This window comes from Lepidochelys olivacea (genome assembly GCF_965140295.1).
Source record: "Lepidochelys olivacea isolate rLepOli2 genome assembly, chromosome: 7".
Classification (NCBI taxonomy): Eukaryota; Metazoa; Chordata; order Testudines; family Cheloniidae; genus Lepidochelys; species Lepidochelys olivacea.
Window position 1 is genome coordinate 34,104,080 of NC_140417.1, and position 21,834 is coordinate 34,125,913.

General features: G+C 51.6%; 1 protein-coding gene across 1 annotated transcript; it reads left to right on the top strand.

Moving 5' to 3' along the window:
- The first annotated feature begins 16,269 nt into the window (after positions 1–16,269).
- Positions 16,270–18,963, top strand: TTC9C (tetratricopeptide repeat domain 9C). The gene is made up of 4 exons (XM_084633882.1): positions 16,270–16,529; positions 17,077–17,332; positions 17,730–17,912; positions 18,462–18,963. The coding sequence occupies exons 1-4, from the start codon at positions 16,518–16,520 to the stop codon at positions 18,554–18,556; spliced, it is 546 nt and encodes a 181-aa protein (XP_084490008.1). The 5' UTR covers positions 16,270–16,517; the 3' UTR covers positions 18,557–18,963.
- Positions 18,964–21,834: the final 2,871 nt, after the last annotated feature.

The window sequence follows — 21,834 nt, forward strand, 5'->3', positions numbered from 1 at the left end:
GAAATCAACCCCCTACCTTGGGAGTTTATTCCAGGGGTTAATCACCTTCCTGGGGAAAACGGTTGCCTTGTTTCTAATTTGAGTTTGTCTGGCTTTAACTTCCACCCATTGATTCTTGTTCTGCCTTTCTCCACTAGATTAAAGAGCCCTCTAGTATTTTCTCACCATGAAGGTATTTATACACTGTAATCAACTCACCTCTCAACCTTCTTTTTGAGAAGCTAAACAGATTGAACTCTTTAAATCTCTCACTGTAAGGCATATTCTCTGGTCCTTGCATACTTTTTGTGGCTCTTCATCCTCTCCAATTTTCCAACAACCTTTTTACATCATGGACCCTTTTATATTATGCCCTTTTAACCCATGAACTATCTCCACTCTCAGCATTTATTACCTTCAAATACACAAATGTAGGGTTTCCAACCCCAGGGTTTAAAAATAATGATTCAGCCCTCAAAAAACATTAAATTGTTTTAAAAATAACAAGGTACTGGATGCAGTTTTCCAGTATCAATCTCATTATTTTAAGACAATTTAATGAGTTTTTCAAGGGCTGAATCATTATTTATAAACCCTGGGGATTGGCCACACTGGAAACCCTACATTTGCATTTGAAGGTCATAAATGCAGAAGACGGAGATAGTTCTGGGTAAAAGGGGCATAACAAGAAGTAACAGGATGGGATGGAGCACAATAAAATAAGCTGAATAACAGGACAAATTTAGAGATAGTGAGAAGACTGAGTCTCAGGCCTGGTCTTTCAAGACAAGAATGGGAGCCCTATTCCTGTGATCTGATCTTAGCATTCATGAATATAGTGAAGGGAATAATTTTGCACTGGTCCCTATTGTGGATAGACAAGAGAGACTTTAAAAGATACTGGTCTTTTAAAATCTACTCAGTTTCAGACAAGTAATTACAAGAGTTTTAGGTGCTCTATCTACCTAAGTGTCCCCCTGCCAATTTGTGTGGTTTCACAACCACATTTTGTTATGTTTATGTCATACAGAGAAGTTAGATAAAAACATAAATCCTCTTTCTGGAAGGTTGCAATGTCACACTACATTATTTCTTAGAATTCAGAATGATAACACAGCAGGAGACAAAGCAGGCTGCTCCCTAAAACAGAAAGGCAAAACTCACCCCACCTTACTCTAGGCTGTCTGTTGACAAACTTGCTGCTGCTAGGCCCAGATCACTTCCCTAGCAGAGCCTCCTAGCCTGTGTGCAGCACCAGGAAAACCCCATAAACATTTCAAGGTATTTCAATACAGTTTTCAATATACTGCATCACACATTTACCTTTTTTGCCAGCTCCCAATATTTCATCTCTCTTCATTGTTTTATGAAATACAAACAAACCTGAAAACTGTTTATAGGGAAAGAGATCACATATGAAACAAATGCTAGGCAGCTGGTGTGCTGACGCCACAGCCTACCAGTATTGTCTCATTGTTTCCTCATGTTCCTTCATCTGTCTGTATCCAATTCTTGTCTCTTGCTTTATACTTAGATACTTATTCTGTGTTTGTATAGCACCTATCACAATGAGGTCCTGGTTCATGATTGCAGCTCCTAGTTGCTACAATAATACAAAATAAATAATAATAATCAAATATACAAAGCAAACATATTTTTCAATGGACAAATTTTCCCCTTCCAAACTTAGCTGTTGCTTGTAACAACAGCAACAAAGCATCAATGTGATATGTAAGTTGATAGTGTCACTTTGCAGAAGGAAAAACATTTTCTAAACCAATGTTGCAACTCATGCAATAGTTGGTATTCTTTAAGCCTCTGCTCCAGGAGTCTTGTGAGAATCTCTGCTTTTATTTAAAAACAAGCATAAGTTTCTAGCCCATTAGGCTGCAGAGAAAAGCTGGAAAACATAACCCCCAAATGCTCAAAAAGCAGAAAGCCAATAAAAAGACCCCAACACTTATTGTTTTTTTAAAATCTCCTGGTTTTGGGTGACCTGCCTCGTGATATTTGAGCGCTTGAGGTGGTGAAGCTGCCAACCTACAGGCTGGAATATTGAGACATAAGGTTACACGGAAAAAATGTTCATGTTTTTAGTACTGTATGAAGAAAGAAATTGAGACATGAGAATATTGATGGGATTAACAGGCTAATTCAGGCCTGTGTTTAACTTTACACTGAGGAGTAGACCGATTAACATTGATTGAATAATTACTATGTTTGCAAGATCAGGGCCTTAATGTTATGGCATTAGAAACACACATATTTGATTTAGCTCTACCAATTAAGTAGGGATTTGGAATTCCAAGCTCACCCCCCAACCCATTTGCAAAAATTATTTGAAACTAACACTTTCATAAATCATTTGCAGTGTCCTTGTAGCCATGTTGATCCCAGGATATTAGAGAAACAAGGTGAGGTAACATCCTTTACTGGACCAACTTCTGTTGGTGAAAGAGACAAGCTTTTGAGCTCTTCTTCAGTCTGGGAAAGGTATTCAGGCCAGGTCTACAGAACAGAACTATATTCATATAACTGTTACTCAGTTCTATGAAAAATACCAACCTAACTCCCCATGTAGATAGCGCAATGATAGGAGCGTCCTCATTAAAGCACTACAGCGGCACAGTTGCACCACTGTAGTGCTGTGCATGAAGACAAGCTCTCAGAGTGCACAGCTAAATACAAAGTGGAACAGATTGTTTAGCATAAGGACAGTGGTGAGCTGGAGCCAGTTCGCACTGGTTCATGCAAACGGGTTGTTAAATTTTGAAGCCAGTTTAGAACTGGTTGTTAAAGGGGTGGGCAAACTGTGGCCCACGGGACCATACTTTCCGTCCCACCTGAGCTCTCGGCTGGGGAAGCTCCCCTGAGAATTTTTACTCACCCAGCGGCACTCCGGGCCTTCATCAGCACTTCGGTGGCTGGTCCTTCACACACTCCGGGCCTTTTGCGGCACTTTGGCGGCAGGTCTTTCACTCACTCTGGGCCTTCGGCGGCACTTCACAGCAGGTCCTTCAGTGCCACCGAAGACCTGGAGCAACTGAAGGAACCGGTTTTTCAGCTTCTGGCAGCTCATCAGTGCATAAGATGCATCGGATACATCCAATGAAGTGAGCTGTAGCTCACGAAAGCTTATGCTCAAATAAATTGGTTAGTCTCTAAGGTGCCACAAGTACTCCTTTTCTTTTTGCGAATACAGACTAACACGGCTGTTACTCTGAAACCTGATAATGTGGTGTTTTTGTCTTTACCATTTTTCTATGTGAGTTCTTCTGAGAGCATAGTTTTCATCCACATAGTTGTTATTGGGGCATTTAGTGCACTGGATGAGGTACACCACATGTTGTGACAGGCATGTGTAGGACCCGTGAATCTCGAAAGGTGTGTTGTGGGGGTTATTGATCATTGTAGCAGGGGAGATATGTCTTCAGGTTGTTATGGCAGGGTCTGGTGGCGCTTTGAGTTGGTGGGTCCTGGTCCATGGAGAGCTTATTTCTCATAATGAGCCTGGTGAGGTCGGGGGCTTGTTTGAAGGCCTAAAGAGGGGTTTCAGGAAAGATATCTTTCAGGATGTGAAAAGAACGAGGAGTCCTTGTGGCATCTAAATAAATTTGTTAGTCTCTAAGGTGCCACAAGGACTTCTCATTGTTTTTGCTGATACAGACTAACATGGCTTTCACTCTAAAACCTTTCAGATGTGGTCCTCATTGAGTAAGGATTGTAATTATTTAATGATCCCCAGTAGGGTTCCAGTGTGGGATGGTACATCATAACTAGTTTACGTGCTCAGGGGGGTGTTTTTCTTTTCCTTATTGAAGCAAGTTCTCTTGGGATATTTGGGTGGCCCATTCCATTAAGCAATCTACTTCTCTGATGGAGTGTCCTTGTTTGGAGAAGATGGTTTTAAGTGTGTTAAGGTGTGTATCCCAGTCTTCCTCCTTGGAGCATATTCTGTAGTATGAGAGTACATGGCTGTAGAGAACAGATTTCTTGGTGTGTTTGGTGTGGTTACTGGAACTATGAAGGTAGCTAAGGTGATCTGTGGGTTTCTTGTATGTAAGTTGTCTTTAAGGTTCCATTGCTTAAGCTGATCATGGTGTCCAGGAAGTTGATGCTGGTGTGGGCATGTTTCAGAGAGAGTTTGGTGGATGATGGTGGAAATCTATGAGGGAGCTTAGGTCATCTGTCCAGAGGATGGAAATATTATTGATGTATACCACTGGCTTTGTGGTGCATTTGTCCAGAAATTTTTCCTCAAGGTGTCCCATGAAGAAGTACCCAGGACTCTTCCTATGGTTTGGACAAAGTGTTTGTTGTTGAATGTAAAGTTGTTGTGGGTGAGGATGAAATGGATGAGTTTGGTGATGTGTTTGGGGTGGATAATTGAGTGTTGTCCATAGTCTTATAGATAGTTGAGGCAGGCAGTGATGCAATCATTGTGAGGGTTGTTGGTGTACGAAGAGATAATGTCCGTAGTGGCAAGAATAGTGTTCTGAGGGAGGTGGTTAATGTTGTGGAGTTTCTGGAAGAAGTCATCTATGTCCTGGAGGAAACTGGCCCTTTGTACGGGGAGTGGTTTGAGGATGGTTTCTGTGAGTCCCAATATTCCTTTAGCAAGCGTGCCATGGCCAGATATGATGGGTCTGCTTGGATTCCCTTGTTTGTGTATCTTGGGAAGCATGTAGAAGGTCCCTGGGGTAGGTTTGTGGAGGATGAGCTTCTTTTGAAGTTGTTTAGGGTAGGGCCAGAATAACCTTTTGTGGGCCCAGCGCCAAACATATTTGTGGGCCCAGCGCCAAACGTATTTGTGGGCCCCCATGGGGGCAAAGGATCATGTCATGGGGAGGTCGGTCCCCAGAGTAAGGGGGTAGCCAGGGGCAATGGGGCATAGCATGGTGAGGCCAGCCCCGCTCCACCCAGCCCAGTGCAAGGGCACTGTATACAAACCGGCAGTTGCCAGATGCACATTGGCCCGTCCACCCCTATGCTGCCAGTGTGCCCCTTCCCCTCGGGGGTGGGCCCATGCCGTGCCACACAGCCCCTGACTCCCTATGTCCCGCGTCCCCCGGAACTGCCATGCCCAGCATCCCTCCATACAGATGCTCCACCACAAATGCACAGCGGCCTGCACACCACCACCCCTGCCCAGCACCCCCACACACAGCCACACCACTACTGCCCAATGCACTTCCCTGCAGCCCACCACCACAACTACACAGCACTCTCCCTTAGATCTCCCACTGCCCAGCATCCCAACACACAGACCTCCCCCACCGTCCCCCAGGAGACCCCCCACTGGCCACACACCTCCAAAGACCCACTCCCTCACACCCTGCCCCCTGGCCACAGTCACCGCTGCTGGAAGGTAACTGTGTCTGCCAGGCTGAGCTGGCAGCATGGCCAGGGCCGGTCCAGTGCCAGGGCACGGAATCACTCCGGCCTCTCGGGAGTGGTGTGATTAGCCAGGCCAGGGTCTGCCCCCGCCCTGGCCAGACCCCCTCAGGACCCACTTGCCTGGAGATAGGATGACCATATGTCCCCATTTGGCCAGGACAGTTCCCTTTTTAAACTCTGTCCTGGCCATCCTGACTTTTTTGACAAAAACGGGCATTTATCCCGTTTGCTCTTTGGCAAGAGCAAATAAACAAATGCCCAGTTTACCAAAAAAGTCTGGTGCGCCCCCCTAGCGAGGCGTGGAGGATCGTGTGGGTGGTGAGTGGCGACGCAAAGTGTCAGGCAGCAGAGCTTGGGGGGTCAGCCCCAGCCCCAGGTAGAATGGAGCTTGCGGGGGTTAGGGGCCAGCCCCAGCTCCTGGCAGCGGTGCGGGGAGGATGTCAGAAGAGCAAATAAACAAATGCCCAGTTTACCAAAAAAGTCTGGTGCGCCCCCCTAGCGAGGCGTGGAGGATCGTGTGGGTGGTGAGTGGCAACGCAAAGTGTCAGGCAGCAGAGCTTGGGGGGTCAGCCCCAGCCCCAGGTAGAATGGAGCTTGCGGGGGTTAGGGGCCAGCCCCAGCTCCTGGCAGTGGTGCGGGGAGGGTGTCAGCCCCAGCTCCTGGCAGCAGCATGGGGAGCTCGGGGAGAGGGGGTCAGCCCCTGCCTGCAGCGTGGGGAGCTGTGGGGGAGGGATCAGCCCCAGTGGCAGATTTAGAGTTAGTGGGGCCCTGTGCTCAGCTTCATTTTTGGGGCCCCTTCTTGGAACCCAGCCAAGAAAAAGAACATTCTTTCTTATCTCCTCCCCGCCCCCGTTTTTCATTCTTTTTTTCTTCATCCTCCTCCTATAAGTAATAGCAAGTAAATGAAAATAAAGTGAGGTACCTTGATTGTTTTGTAGTCTAACTTATTTTTCCAGAGAGCACTTGAAAATCGCTGAGGGTCTCGGCGGACCACTTAATGATCTTTCCAAATATTGTTTGTACCTTTAGCTAACTAGTGTAAAGCGCTTTGGATAAGAGTGCTTTATAAAAAAAATGTAAAAAAACATTGGGGTGCGGGGGCTGGCCAGGATTTAGGGTGCGGGAGGGGGCTGCGGGTGCAGGGTCTGGGAGGGAATTAGGGTGCAGGAGCAGCCTGGGGGTTGGGGTGCAGGGTCTGGCCAAGAGTTAGGATGCAGGAGGGAGCTCAGAGCTGGGGCAGGAGGTTGGGGTGTAGAGCGCTTACCTGGGGCAGCTCCTGTTTGGTGCGAGGGGTGCAGGTGGGAATGTGGAGGGGTGCAGGAGCTCCCACTTGGTGCTCAGAGTGGGGGTGGAGATGTGGGGGGTGCCGGAGTCAGGGCAGGGGGCTGAGAGTGGGGGCTGGGGTCATGGGGGTGCTCCCAGCCCCTCTGCCCTGAGCCGCTCATGGTGGGGGGAGGGCATGGGTAGGGGAAGTGCAGGGGCCCTGCCTTTGTTCTGCCCTGCCCCAATTCCACCCCCTGCCACAAGCCCCTCCCCACCTCTTCCCCCAAGTGCGCTGCAACCCTGCTCTTCCCCCTCCCTCCAGGAGCACCGGCAAACAGCTGTTCTGTGGCGGGGAAGTGCTGGGAGGGCGGGGGAGGAGCAGGAACACAGCATGCTGGGGGAGGAGGTGGAGAAGAGGCTGGGGAGAGGGAAGCTTGGCTGCCGGTGGGTGCGGGACAGAGGCGAGGGGTGGAGAAGAGCTGGTGGGGCCTTGGACTGCAGCCCAAGCAGAGCAGAGCAGGCCAGGCCGGGGCCCCTTTGGAGCCTGGCCACGGCGCCATTGTAAACCCGGTCCTGGTTTGGGGGAAGGGTTTGATTCTATCCTTACATTCCTGGGTGAATGGTGGTGTGGGGACTTGAGTTCTTTATAGCAGGTGATGTTGGAGAGTTGTCAGTTGGCCTCTGTCAAGGTTCCTTCCCCACTCTGAACTCTAGGGTACAGAGGTGGGGACCTGCATGAAAGACCCCCTAAGCTTATGTAAGGGGACTGTTGCCCCCTTACTAACATTCAGTGGGAGTGTTTTAGTTGCTAGCTCCCAGTACTAAAAAGAGGGAAGGGTCAATGGGGAAATCAGGACCCTGAGATTGACAGCCCCCAGGAACAATGTGGAGAGGCCAATACTCCAGGTCAGCCTGAATGACAGGGCGGGCAGGCTAATCAGGGAGTCAGGAGGCCAGGGAGGTCCCATCCCACCTGTGAGCTTGAATTGCCTGGGTCAGACAGAGTGGGGCTGAGCTAAGGAGAAAGCAGGGGCCCAAGCTGAGCTGGGGAGCAGAGCTGTGCCAGATCCAGAGGGACCAGAAAAGCAGCCCAGAGAGAGCAGACCCTGTCCTGGGAGCAGAGCTGCAGCCCCAAAGCCAGAGGCACAGCCCAGAGACAGCAGACTTGCCCTGGGAGCAGAGCTGCAGCAACCAGAGCCAGAGGGACCAGAAAAGCAGCCCAGGAAGCAGGTCAGTGCTGGGAGCAGAGTCACAGAAGCAGCCTGCAGAGCAGACCTGTCCTGGGAGTGGAGCTGCAGCAACAAGAGGCAGAGGGGCCAGAGAAGCAGCCCAGGGAGCTGGAGGCAGACCAGCAGTGCTGAGACAGAATGGTGGAGCTGGGGCTGGAGCAGTCCGGAGCTGGGTGCGGTGAGCAGCTGGGGAGACCGAGGGGGACCCTGGGCAGCGGGCCCAGCACAGGGAGACGCCTCAGCCAAGAGGCTCTGCAGGCCAGGTGAAACCAGATCGTAACCCTGACAGGGTGGGGGCGACACTGGGAAGGAGGGTCCTACCACTTAGAGCTTGAGAGTATGTGGCCAACACCAGAGCAAGTGTCCAACGCACAGCATCCCTGAAGCACAGCCAGGGCCTGAGAAGAAGGCCTGGGACTTACAAGGAAAAGACTGTGAACTGCCCTGACGTTCCAGAGACGCTGTTTCTGATGTTCCCTGCCACAGAGCGGGTTGATGTGTTTCCTTTAACCTTTCCCATTTTTCCTTATTCTTTTTAAAATTAATTGTTGATTAAATAACTTGCATTTGCTTTAACTTGTATGTAGTGGTCAGTGGGTCAGAGAAGTGCCCAGTGCAGAGAGAGTACCCTGGAGTGGGGATACCCTAGCCCCTGTCCTAGGTGACCACAGCAGGGTTGGGGGTCGAGCCCCCCAGGAATCCTGGGCCCAGCCTTGTTGGGGTTACGAGGACTCTGCCAGACAGGAGAGTGGAAGGGGAGTCCTCAAGGGCAGGGAGGCCACTGGGTAAAGGAAGTGGGAGCGAGGACTCAGAGATCCTTTCGCTAGCCCACTTCACTGGGGTAGTGCAGAAGCCAGGAAAGTTCCCCACAATAGCGGGACTGTTCCCCTGCTTACACTTATTCTTACCAGCTTAGGTTAAAAACTTCCCCAAGGTACAAACTTTGCCTTGTTCTTGAACAGTATGCTGCCACCACCAAGTGTTTTAAACAAAGAACAGGGAAAGAGACCACTTGGAGACGTCTTCCCCCAAAATATCACCCCAAGCCCTACACCCCCTTTCCTGGGGAAGGCTTGATAATAATCCTCACCAGTTGGTACAGGTGAACACAGACGCAATCCTTGGATCTTAAGAACAATGAAAATCATCAGGTTCTTAAAAGAAGAATTTTAATTAAAGAAAAGGTAAAAGAATCACCTCTGTAAAATCAGGATGATAAATACCTTACAGGGTAATCAGATTCAAAACATAGAGAATCCCTCTTGGCAAAACCTTAAGTTACAAAAAGACACAAAAACAGGAATACACATTCCCTCCAGCACAGCTTATTTACCAGCCATTAAACAAAAGAAAATCTAACGCATTTTCTAGCTAGATTACTTACTAATTTAACAGGAGTTGGAAGACTTGCATTTCTGATCTGTTCCCGGCAAAAGCATCACACAGACAGTCAGAACCCTTTGTTCCCCCCCCTCCAGATTTGAAAGTATGTTGTCCCCTCATTGGTCATTTTGGTCAGGTGCCAGTGAGGTTACCTTAGCTTCTTAACCCTTTACAGGTGAAAGGGTTTTGCCTCTGGCCAGGAGGGATTTTATAGCACTGTATACAGAAAGGTGTTTACCCTTCCCTTTATATTTATGACAGCCTCACTAACATAGTCATCACCGTTCAGGACAGGGCCGGCTCCAGCGTTTTTGCCGTCGCAAGCAGCAAAAACACCCAAACTTGCCGCTGAACGGGGAGGCAGAATCCTGACCGTCGAACACGGAGGCGGAGTGATGGTGCGGCCACCAAATTGCCGCTGGTGACCAAAAAAGAGTAGCGTCCCTGCTGCCAAATTGCCGCAAGCGTGAAACACACTGTGATGGAGTGGCTGCCAAATTCCCTCTGCTGCCGAGGACGGATTACCACCCCAGAGCCCGACGTCCTGCCGTCCCTTTACATTTGCTGCTCGAGACACCTACTTGGTTTGCTGGTGCCTGGAGCTGGCCCTGGTTGAAGACCACAGTGGTGCCCCCATTGTCTGATGCTTTGATCGCTATCTGGTGGCTGGATTTCAGGACTATATAGCTGTCTACTCAATGGTGGAGAGATGGTAGTGGATGTCATGTTTGTTAAGGATTTCACAGTAAGTGTTTTTCCTAACACAATCAATGTAATGACCAAGCATGTGATTTCTCTTTCATTAATTCAAAGTAGTAAAGGACCACGAGGACCCCAGTCATGCCAAAGGATCCTTGGAGGCAATGAGGGGTGCCCCGCACAGGTGCTTTCACAGGTTTGTGGCCTAGGGAAGGAGCAACTTGCATTTCAATGGCAGCCCAGCTTCCAGAGGAGAAAGCGCTTGAGATGAAAATTCTCTTGTGTTGGGGCGCAGCAGGGAGTACACTGGACCAAGCATGCATCTTTGTGATACAATTTCCATCCCACCATCAACCTCAGCCTGGTCCAGTCCACACAAGAGATCCACTTCCTGGACACTACAGTGCTAATAAACAATGGTCACATAAACATCACCCTATACCGGAAACCTACTGACCGCTATTCCTACCTACATGCCTCCAGCTTTCACCCTGACCACACCACAGGATCCATCGTCTACAGCCAAGCTCTGCGATACAACCGCATTTGCTCCAACCCCTCAGACAGAGACAAACACCTACAAGATCTCTATCAAGCTTTCTTACAACTATAATACCCACCTGCGGAAGTGAAGAAACAGATTGATAGAGCCAGAAGAGTTCCCAGAAGTCACCTACTACAGGACAGGCCTAACAAAGAAAATAACAGAACGCCACTAGCCGTCACCTTCAGCCCCCAACTAAAACCCCTCCAATGCATTATTAAGGATCTACAACCTATCCTGAAGGATGACCCAACACTCTCACAAATCTTGGGAGACAGGCCAGTCCTTGCCTACAGACAGCCCCGCAACCTGAAGCAAATACTCACCAACAATCACATACCACACAACAGAACCACTAACCCAGGAACCTATCCTTGCAACAAAGCCCGTTGCCAACTGTGCCCACATATCTATTCAGGGGACACCATCACAGGGCCTAATAACATCAGCCACACTATCAGAGGCTCGTTCACCTGCACATCCACCAATGTGATATATGCCATCATGTGCCAGCAATGCCCCTCTGCCATTTACATTGGTCAAACTGGACAGTCTCTACGTAAAAGAATAAATGGACACAAATCAGATGTCAAGAATTATAACATTCATAAACCAGTCGGAGAACACTTCAGTCTCTCTGGTCACGCAATCACAGACATGAAGGTCGCTATCTTACAACAAAAAAACTTCAAATCCAGACTCCAGCGAGAAACTGCTGAATTGGAATTCATTTGCAAATTGGATACTATTAATTTAGACTTAAATAGAGACTGGGAGTGGCTAAGTCATTATGCAAGGTAGCCTATTTCCCCTTGTTTTTTCCTAACCCCCACCTCCCCCAGACGTTCTGGTGAAACTTGGATTTAAACTTGGAGAGTGGTCAGTTTGGATGAGCTATTGCCAGCAGGAGAGTGAGTGTGTGTGTGTGTGTGTGTGTTTCGGGGGGGGGGCGGGTGAGAGAGCCTGGATTTGTGCTGGATATGGCCCACCTTGATTACCATGCACATTGTAGGGAGAGTGGTCACTTTGGATAAGCTATTACCAGCAGGAGAATGAGTTTGGGGGGGGGGTGCGGAGGGTGAGAAAACCTGGATTTGTGCTGGAAATGGCCCAACTTGATGATCACTTTAGATAAGCTATTACCAGCAGGAGAGTGGGGTGGGAGGAGGTATTGTTTCACGGTATGCATCCGATGAAGTGAGCTGTAGCTCACGAAAGCTCATGCTCAAATAAACTGGTTAGTCTCTAAGGTGCCACAAGTCCTCCTCATCTTTGTGATGTGACACGAATGCTTTGTTAGTTGCTAAGGTACTCCAGAGCTGAGAGTGGTGCAAGTGCTCAGTGCTTGTCTACATGGGGACACTTAGGAAAGTTAATCTGATAAATTAAAGCACAGTATTAAACCCCTGTGTTGACACTCTGATTCAGAATTGAAGAGGCCTTAATTCCCATCCAAAACAGACTGAACTCAATGGGAGATGCATCTGGTCCCAAGGAGAGTTTGTTTTTTTCTCAGGACAGAGTCTGTTTCTTGCAGTACTGGCAGCTATTGTTTGGCTCACACATTACAGCCTTATGAATTGTGGAGGACTTCTCCCACACAGTGACAGCAATTTCTCCAGCCAAGCTTTTAGCATCCTTCTGCTGATGCAAAGACATTCTTGGATGTAAACTGTAGCTCTGTCGGGGAGAAGGAAGGGTAAGGTGAATCTACAGCTGCTGACCTTGATGAGAATGTTTTTTTTCTGAGACAAACTATATTTGAAGGTGGCAAAGTCAAAACCGATAAAAACACACAGCACATCATTAGTTTGTGGGGTTCTCTGACACAGAAAGTCGCTAGGGCCATGAATTTAACAAGATCCAAAAAAGGACTGGACATTTGTATGGATAACAAGAATTATAATTAAAGACGACAACAAAAAATCTGGCAGGGATATTAAACTTCCTGCTTAAGGGTTTGAGCCAACCTAGAACTATTAGAGACCAGGAGACCTAGTGTTTGGGGGACAGATTATCTCACATCTGCTACTGCAGGATTCTTGCATCTTCCTCTAAAGCACATGGTACAGGCCACTGTCACGGATACTGCACTAAATGGGCCTCAGTTCTGATCCAGTCTGGGAGTTCCTGTGTTTAGAGACTGTATCGTGTTATTGTTACTACTGCACATTAATAATTCTTGGAATTGGTGGTTAATCTCTTTGAACTAAGAAATGACTAAGGGACCTGCAGCTGTATACAAAACTTGGGGGTGGGGATTGTGTTTGACATCTGTCAGTGCAATCTATGTGCTAATTGCCTTTCTATTATTTAAGCAACCGTACCATAATAATAATGACATGCAATACAATAGAGCCAATGCAGTAGGATGGCAAAACAAAACAAAGGATCCAAAAGTTAGAACATTTCAAAAGAGATATGCTTTCCTGAAACATGAAGTTGTCCAGTTCCTGGGTGAAACCCTCATCCCATTGAGGATTTCCCCTTTGGCATTTGAATTATGGCTTTCAGTAGTAACAGATGACTTCATTTAACAAGGAGAACTGTAATAGAAAATTCTATTTTAGTGCTACATAACTGAGTTCATGTCAGGGCGGATCCTGCACTTTTGGAATGTTCTGATTGTTGAGTTCTGATGATGATCCTGTCTTGTGGTAGCACCTGGGGGCCTAGCTCTTGTACAAATTTATACTTTAGATTGCGAGCTCTTTGGGGTAGGGACTGTCTCTTTGTTCTGTGTTTGCACAGTGCCTAGTACAATGGGATCCTAGTCCACAGAAGCCCTGAGCACGGTGGCAGGGAGTTTGGGGGAGCCTGGTATGGGAGAAGGTGGACACAGAGTCCCTGGCATGAGGGGAAAGTTTGGAATGGGAGGAAAAGGGGCACATAGAAAACCGCTTATATGAGAGGGAGAATGGGGACCCTGCTATGGGAGGAAAAGGGGCACAGAGAGAACCCCTTACATGAGAGGGAGAATAGGGGACCCTGCTATGGGAGGAGGGGGGAATGGAGACCACGCAGAACCCATGGCAGGGGGAAAATTGGGTGAGTTGCACAGGGTTCTTGCAACTGAGGGATATACAAAGGTGTCACAAAGGGAGATTGTGGGGGAATGGAGGGGTGCAAGAAGCCCTTGGTGTGTGCAATGAGGTTGGCCTAAGCAACTATGGATGGGGTGATCCCCGGTACATAATGGGGTAACATAGAGACTGTCCCTGCCTCCCAGGTTTACAATCTAAATGAACCCTTGGCTGTTGAACTGTAACGTTGAATTAATAACATTAGTCCAGTGTTTCTCAAACTTCATTGCACTACGACCCCCTTCTGACAACAAAACTATACATGCCTCCATGCCCTGTGTTACTCTAGAATCAGGGCCGGCATTAGGGGGTGGCAAGCAGGGCAATTGCCTAGGGCCCCACAAAGCTAAGTTGCTCTGGCTTCGGCTTCAGCCCCAGGCAGCAGGGATTGGGATTGGGCTTTCTGCCTTGGGCCCCAGCAAGTCTAACGCCCGGCCCCAGTGACCCCAATTAAAACAAACTCATGACCCACTTTGGGGTCACGACCCACAGTTTGAGAACTGCTGCACTAGTCTTTTCAGGAAGCTTGTAAATTCCTCAAACATACCCTTTGGGCTTCCACGCCTCCCACCATACATAGCAATGGCCACCCTGGGTCTGTTGAGTTCACCGTGCTGTCTCCACCAGAGCTTAGTAGCTTTAGAGAAAGGTGTAAAAATCCTACGGATGACTGTGCAGTAAAAGGCACAGGAGAGTGATTTCTTTCCAGTCCCCGTCACTTTGGCTTGATCTATACTTAAAACTTATATTGGCACAGCTATGTCTGTCTGGATGTGAACAGCCCCCTGCTAAGCTGACGCAGCTATGCTGACAACCCCCCCAGTGTAGGTGCAGCTATGTTGAGAACAGAGGGCTTCTGCTGGCATAGCTAACATCATTGCAGGTGAGGGTCCTACTACGCCAATGGAAAAACTCTTCTGTCAGCGTAGGCTGCGTCCACACTGACATAGCTATGCCCACATAGGCTCTGTCCTTCATGTCTGCTCTCTGTCCTGAAATAAGAGACTTTATCTCCTTTTTTGATGTTGATCCTAGCTAATAAAACCTTCTATGCTCTTATTCATACAAGTATATCTTTCTCACAATAATACTTAGCACTTTTCATCAGTAGTCCTCAAAGCACATTTCAAAAGAGATCAGTATCACTATCCCCATTTTACAGCTACAGGAACTGAGGCACAGAGAAGGGAAGTGGCTTACCTAAGGTAACCCACACCGGCCAATGGCAGAGCCAGGAATAAAACCCAGATGGTTCAAGTCCCAGGCCAGTGCTCTATCCACTAGGCCACACCACTAATGTAGCATGGAGTTCCTTAGGTTAACTATACATTGCATTAAAAAAGAAATCTCCCTTTGTATCATCTATAAATGTGTTGTCTTTTAATTTCATAAGGCAACTCCCTGTCTTTGGATCACACACAAAGGTAAAGGAATCTTATCTGTGTCATTAATTATTGTCTATACCTCGAGCAGTTCACTCTGGGTTGTCTTCACCCACACCTCTACAGCAGCTGTGCCACTGTAGACACTAGTGTAGCGCTTCAGTGAAGACACTAGTACGCTGATGGGAGAAGTGGGTGTAGTTAATCCACCTCCCCGAGAGGCGGTCGCTGGGGGAAGCTCCCCTGTTGATGTAGTGCTGTCTACACCAGGGGTTAGGATGGTATGGAGTTTTCACATACCCCGAGCGACATGATTATACTCATATAGGTCTGTAGCGTAGACCTGGCCTTATTCGTCTCCTCTCTAAACGTCCCTAAGGAAATTTCTCCACATTCCTAATAATTAGTGTTTCATTTCCATTCTCTGGACATTTTCTGTTTGTGCTCTCTTTAGGGATGATCAGAACTGAGCACACTATTCCAGAGAAGTTCCTGCCAGTCATTACAATACAGTATTATTCTCTATTTATTTAGATTTACAAAGACCTCTGTTTGGACAATCTTCTTAGGTGGAGTCAGCATACCATAGAAGAGAAGACAGCTGTTCCTACCTCCACACATCATTAACTAACTGAAGTTTTACCCCCAAAACGGAGAATGTCAAAGATACCATGAAGCCCATTAGAGACTTTGCTACTGCTTCTGATTTTACCTGGAAGGTGCTCAGATACCAGGGTGATTGGTCACTGTATAAAACAGACAGATGGCTGGATAGAAAGACAGATACTATGGGGATGGAGCATGGATCATTTAACCCAAAACTTCTCCAACCCACAGCCCTCCCCAAACACCTGGGGTGGAAACGGTCTTTGTTGCATCCCCAGAAGGTCACTTGGTGCTGGTGGAGGGGGACCAGGGACAGGGAAGAGCACTCTAGGTTGGGGTGCCCTGGTGGACAATGCCCTGCCAGCAGCCCCCCGCCACTTCCTAGTGAAGGGGCCCCAGGCCGAGCGCCTCCCCCTACATCCCGGCCAGAGATCCCAGAGAACCCTCCTTGGAGGGCTGCAGTAGGGGGTGCACCGAGAGTCACAGCCCTTCTGCAGGCTCCCCGCTGGGATGAGGGTTCCCCCCAGGTGCCTGCTAGTGGCGCAGGAGTCCTGCAGCCCTTGCACCAGGGGGTCTCTCCCGGAATGTGGGGCGGCGGCTCCCCCCAGGCAAAGGCTGCCATCTGCCCGACTCCCCGCTGCGGGATGTGAGCGCCCCCGAGCGGCGGAGACCGGACAGCCCCAGTGCGCAGGAGCGGGAGAGAGTGCGGGGTGGGCTGGCCCCAGCACGTCCAAGGAAGCCCCCGGCCATGGCACCGGCCGGCCCCGCCCGGCTCCTGGGGCAGGGGAGGCTGCTGCCGCGGCCTGGCTCCCCGGCCCGAGCCAGTCACATGGTGCCCGGCCGGTCGCGCTTCCTGGGCCGGGCAGGAAGCAGCATGGAGCTCGGCCGCGGCTGCTGAGCGAGGCGGCATCGGATCGGCCTCTGCGCGCGGGGCCCCGGAGCGGCTGCCCGGATGGCTGCTCAGGTACCAGCCGCAGCGCGGCCCCTGCCCCGAGACAGGACGCGGAGCGCCGCAGCCCTTCCATAGCCCCGTGCCCCCGCGCCTCCCAGACGGTGCTGCTCCATGCACCCCCCTCTAGCACCGAGCCCTTCTCCAACAGCCCCCTTCTGTAGCTCTGAGCCCCACACCATGCACCCGCCCTAGAGCTCTGAGCCCCATAGCCCCAACAGCGCTGCGCCCTGCATCCCCCTATCTGGCAGCAAACCCTGTGCCCTGCCTATAGAGCTGAGTCGTGCACTGAGGAGGAGAGGAGAGGGCCCCTCCCTATAGTGCTGATCCCTGCTTATTACCTGTGATCATTAAACACCCCAGGGCGCTGGACACTTGGCCCTGCTTTCCCAGGAGGCCCTGCCCCATGCACACCTCCTCCGTGCCGTGTAGGGTGCTGGCTGCTCCCCCTCCCCAGAGCCGGGTGCATGGAGAGGACGTGGTGTGTGGGCAAGCGAGCCAGTTTGGAAGGACTCGATGTCTCCTGGGAAGAGTCTGTTTACACCTGCACCTCTCTGTGCAGGGCTCTTCAGTGGAGGCCATGGACCAGCGACTCCAGCAGGCCCAGAGGTTCAAAGAAGACGGGAACCGGTGGTACAAGGAGGGGCGCTTCAGGGATGCCGTGAGCCGCTACCACCGGGCACTGCTGCAGTTGCGAGGGTTGGACCCCAGTGTACCCTCTCCCCTGCAGGCCTTCGGGCGCGAGCAGCCGCCAGTGACGCCTGAGCAGGAGAGGGCACTGCACGGCACCCAGACTGACTGCTACAACAACCTAGCTGGTGAGGGAGGGGGTGGGGGCAGCTACCTCCTTGTGACATCACCACTGTGTCCCCCAGGGGTGTCCTAGCTCCCCAGTAACATCGCAGTGCACCCTGCTTCTTCGTGACACCCTGCCATGCACCCTCCCCCACTATGCCCTGCTTGTGGGCTCCTTCATCCTCTGGTTGGCACTGCCACCATCCTCCCCCCACCCTCTATGGGCTATTCGGCCCCTGGGGTACCACAGCCACCGCCATCTCCCTCCACCTCATGAGCCCCTTGAGCCCTGGATCTGCCACCACCACTTCCATCTGTGCGTGCCAGTCTCATGGTAGTGATGCCACTGTGCTGTTACAGCAGTGACCCTCCCTGCCCCCTTGCACCGTCTCACTGGTGCTGTTCCTCCCACCCCCCCAGCCTGCTTGCTCCACATGGAGCCAGTGAACTACGAGCGGGTGAAGGAGTACAGCCTCAAGGTGCTGGAGAGGCAGCCTGAGAATCCCAAAGCCCTGTACCGTGCCGGCGTGGCCGCTTACCACCTCCGGGACTACGACCAGGCCCGGCAGTATCTCATGGCGGCCTCGTGCAGCCAGCCCCGAGGTGAGAGCTGGGGCAGGATTGCTCATGGAGCAGGGGGGATTAGGAGTCACCCTTGATTGGGAAGAATCAGGGCCTTGTCTCCACGCAGCAGGGGAGTTGTCCTGCTGCACCCCTCCCCTAGAGGGTGACCCCAAGCTGAAGGGCAGTGGCGGCAGGGGCAGCAGGATGGCTGCCCAGTTACAACAGCACTGGTGGCAGACACCTCTCGGGGGCAGGCAGCAGAGACATTTCTTGGGGGCAGGGGACAGCTATCCATCCGTTTGCAGTAGCGTGGGCAGCAGGTAAATATCTGGGGGTGAGAGGAGGGTAGTGGTGATATCTCTGGGTGGGCGGGGAGGACAGGGGCAGGGAGCAGCTCTTCAGCTGCATGGGCATTAGCAGCAGGTGCATGGCTTTGTGCTGGCGGAGGATGCTGGGGTAGGGAGTGCTGGGAGCTAGATCAGGGCACAGGAGGAGGCTGAGTTAACACTTCAACCCAGGGGAGGGGATGAGTTTGGCCATTCAGCTCACACCGTGTCCTGTCCTGTCTTTCCCCTTTGCTCCATGGAGACGCCAACGTCAAGCGGTACCTGCAGCTGACAGAGTCCCAGCTCACCACCTATCACCAGAAGGAGAAGCAACTCTACATGGGGATGTTCAGCTAGCGAAATCATGGCTCCCCCCACCAGATACCACCAGGACCACATGGATGCACCCCCCTTTCCTGGACAGACTGCCAGGCCACAGGGACACTCCCACTGACATAACACCAGGGTAATGGGGACATGTCTGGCTTTCCATTGATGGCATAGGACCCATGAGGTCACTTGGGACCTGGGTTGCTAGAGAGGAAACCCGAGGCTGGTGGCTAGGAACTGCTTGGACTGCTCCCTTTCCTCTTGTCTGCGGAGCAGTGTCCTCTGTTGTTCCCAAGGGCCTGGGCATTCCCAGAGTCACAACTGCACAGGCTCAACCACCCCATGGTTGTGGTGCCAGAGACAGGGAGTGTGGGCTGGATCATTAGTTTTGTCACCACATTGGCCCTCTTCATAAAGTGACCTGTCTCCCTGCACTGTGTGTGTGTGTGTGTCCGTCCCTTCCCTGCCTGGCCTCTTCTTCACATGGAGCACTTGGGGAGCAGGGGGCTGTTTCAGGGAAGTTAACCCCCTGCTCTGCTGCTATTGGTCTCCTCATTTCCATAGTGATTGGAGCTGGGTCATTTCCATCCTAAGGCTGCTGAGCTGAGCCTGGCATCCTGAGCCACATGACCTCACCCCACCCGGCCCTCTCTGGCCCTTACAAACAAGTAATTTCCACTCTCCTCACCCTGTCTGCAGCCAGCTGCCTGCAGCACTGGGGCTCCTGCAGTGACTGCATGCTTCACGTGGGGCCTCACCTCACGCTGCAGAGGGGACTGGATTAGACTGGGACTGTGCAGGGAGGTGGCTTATCCCATGGACAGGGCGCATACCGCACTGGTGCCTGTACTATGCCCCACGCTGCACACCCCTGAGGCCCCAACAACAGCTGTTCAGATAGAAATGAGGGGTGGGGGCAGCTGCATTTCAGTTCTGACATTTTGGCTGCTCACATCAGAGCTGGGCCTGGAGCCCATGTCTGGCTCATTCCAAGCAGCCAGGTGGGAGATCCGCTCGGGGGTGGGGCTCATATCTCCTTTCCCAAGGGCTCCGTTTTGTCAGGTCCTGCAGCAAGTCTGACTCCTCCTCCCCCAGCCCTCCCATCCTAGCAAACATCCTTCATTCCTGCCATCCACAAGCCCTGGCTCCTCCCTGCTGCTTAAGCAAACTGCTCCCCCCAGGCTGCCGACAGCTGGGAAATGGGGCTGTTGATTCTTCTTAGTTCCGGGCTTGCTCTTGTCCCTCCTCCCCCTGCAATGTGCAAACACCAAGTCACTAGCAAACTGCTGGTGCTGCCCCAGCTTCTCAGCTCCAGGGCCCAGGCTAAACAGTACTAAGGTGAGGCCAGTGCATGGGGCTGCTCCATCCCAGAGGGTGACCCCCAGCCACCTCTGTCCCAAGAGCTGGGCTCAGCCTCCTGCACTGGTGTGCATGGTGCAGCAGCGTGAACAAAGCCCCTCCGCCTGGCCTGCTGGAGTCAGCCCCAGAGGGTGGAGGGGCAGGAGGGAAGAGCCAGGGATCCACTGAAGGTAGAAAGTGCAGGTTTCTCAGGTGACAAGTTGATCCAACCCAGCCAGGAGCAGGGACCTGCCCCACCACCCCTTGCCTTGGCATCTGCCCCAGAAAGATAAGAGCACTGGGGTCTGAGGCTGTGACTGGGGTCATGGCCAGGTAACGTGACGCCAGGGCTCCAGGCTCCCAGGGGCTAGATAATGCTGTGGGATTGCCTGACAAAGATGGCTAGGGTCTACAGGAAGATTTTTTTGTTTTTGTTTTTAAACAAGGCCTGGGTCAGGATTAGGGGACAGGAGCGGGGTTAGGAGCTGGGGTGGGAGCGGGGGCAGAATGGGTCCAAGGTCCCCGGCTGCCAAGCTACCGGGGTGTGGTGCCTCTCGACCAGGGTTTGGGGCCGAGGGGATGGGTCCTCACTGACACCAGGCACGGGTGCTGCAGCGGGTGCATCACCTACAGCCACGGCGTCAGGCATGGTGGAATCTTCAGCGGGGCCTCCGTCCGGAGGGGAGGGCAACCGCTCTGCCTGGGAGGTGGAGGGTGTGCCCACAGGCTCAGGGTCCGGCTGCACAGCATCAGCCGTCGCCCCAAGGGGCTCGGTGGTCAAGACTGGGGTGCCATCCACAGCCAGGCAGATGGCTTGGGTCAGGGGCGCCCCGAGGACTAGAGTGGGGGTGGCAGCCTGGGATATGGGGGAGGAAGGAAAAGGGGGTGGCGGGACTAAGCCGTCACCCAGATCGAGGCCCTCTGGCAGGGGGTCATTGCAGCTGGGCCAGGAGTCTCATTATAAACTACGCCACAGGGGTACAGAGTCCCAGGCCAGCTGGGCCCATTGATCTGCCAGGCTTGTGGGCCACCGCTGAGGAGGGCTCCCAGGGGGCCTGTCTGCACAGAGTGTGACACCAGCAAAGGAAGACTGGTTCACTTGAACAGCTGCAGAGCTCCATGTGGACACTCCAGTTTCAGTGCAGCTGAAGCAGATTAGGAGCTGCCAAGAGCACTCCATCCAGGGTCTTGCTGCAGTTTAATTCAACCAGTTTGTGTGTAGCCAAGGCCTCTGCTTTGTAGCTCAGCCATTGCACAGCCCAGTCCCTGCATTCATTGTGCTCAGTCTGCCCTGGCCAAATCCAAGCCTGGGACGTTCCTAGCTCCCTCCCTGAGCAGGTAAGCAACTCTCCTGCCCTTGCTGGCTGTGCCACTGTGAAGCAGGTGCCATGGCTTGTGCCAGGGCCAAGTTCTCTCCGTTCTCTGTGTGGTGTGCAGAACAGGACAAGCCTCACGCAGGAGAAATAAACAACTGACTGGAGAAGTGGATGCCTCTTTCCAGCATCCTGCAGCCCTATGAAATGGGGGAGAAGGTATTGCAGCTGTAGCAGAGCCCAGCAGGTCATCACACAATCTCTCAGAAAGGCCACGCTCCTCCCCTCTATATGCCCAACAAGCTGCCTGGCTGTGGCCTTGGGGAGACTGATCTCAGAATGCTGCATCCAGTTTTGAGATGCACATTTTAAGCAGGGCCCTGGCCAGCATGCAGGGAAGAGCCACAGACCCTATCTGAGGGTGGGAGAACTACCTAATAACCCAGAGAAACTGACGGAGCTTGTTCTGTTTCGTAAAGAGACAGGTGACTTGATTAAGGGCCACATTTTCCCCAGGGAGGGTGATTTACCATTGGAACAACTCCCAAGGAGGGGGTGGATTCCCCCATCTCCTGAGGTTTCCAAACTCTCAGCCAGCCTGTCTGGAAGATGCTTTAGTCAAACCCAAGAGGTATTGGATTCAATGCAGGGGGA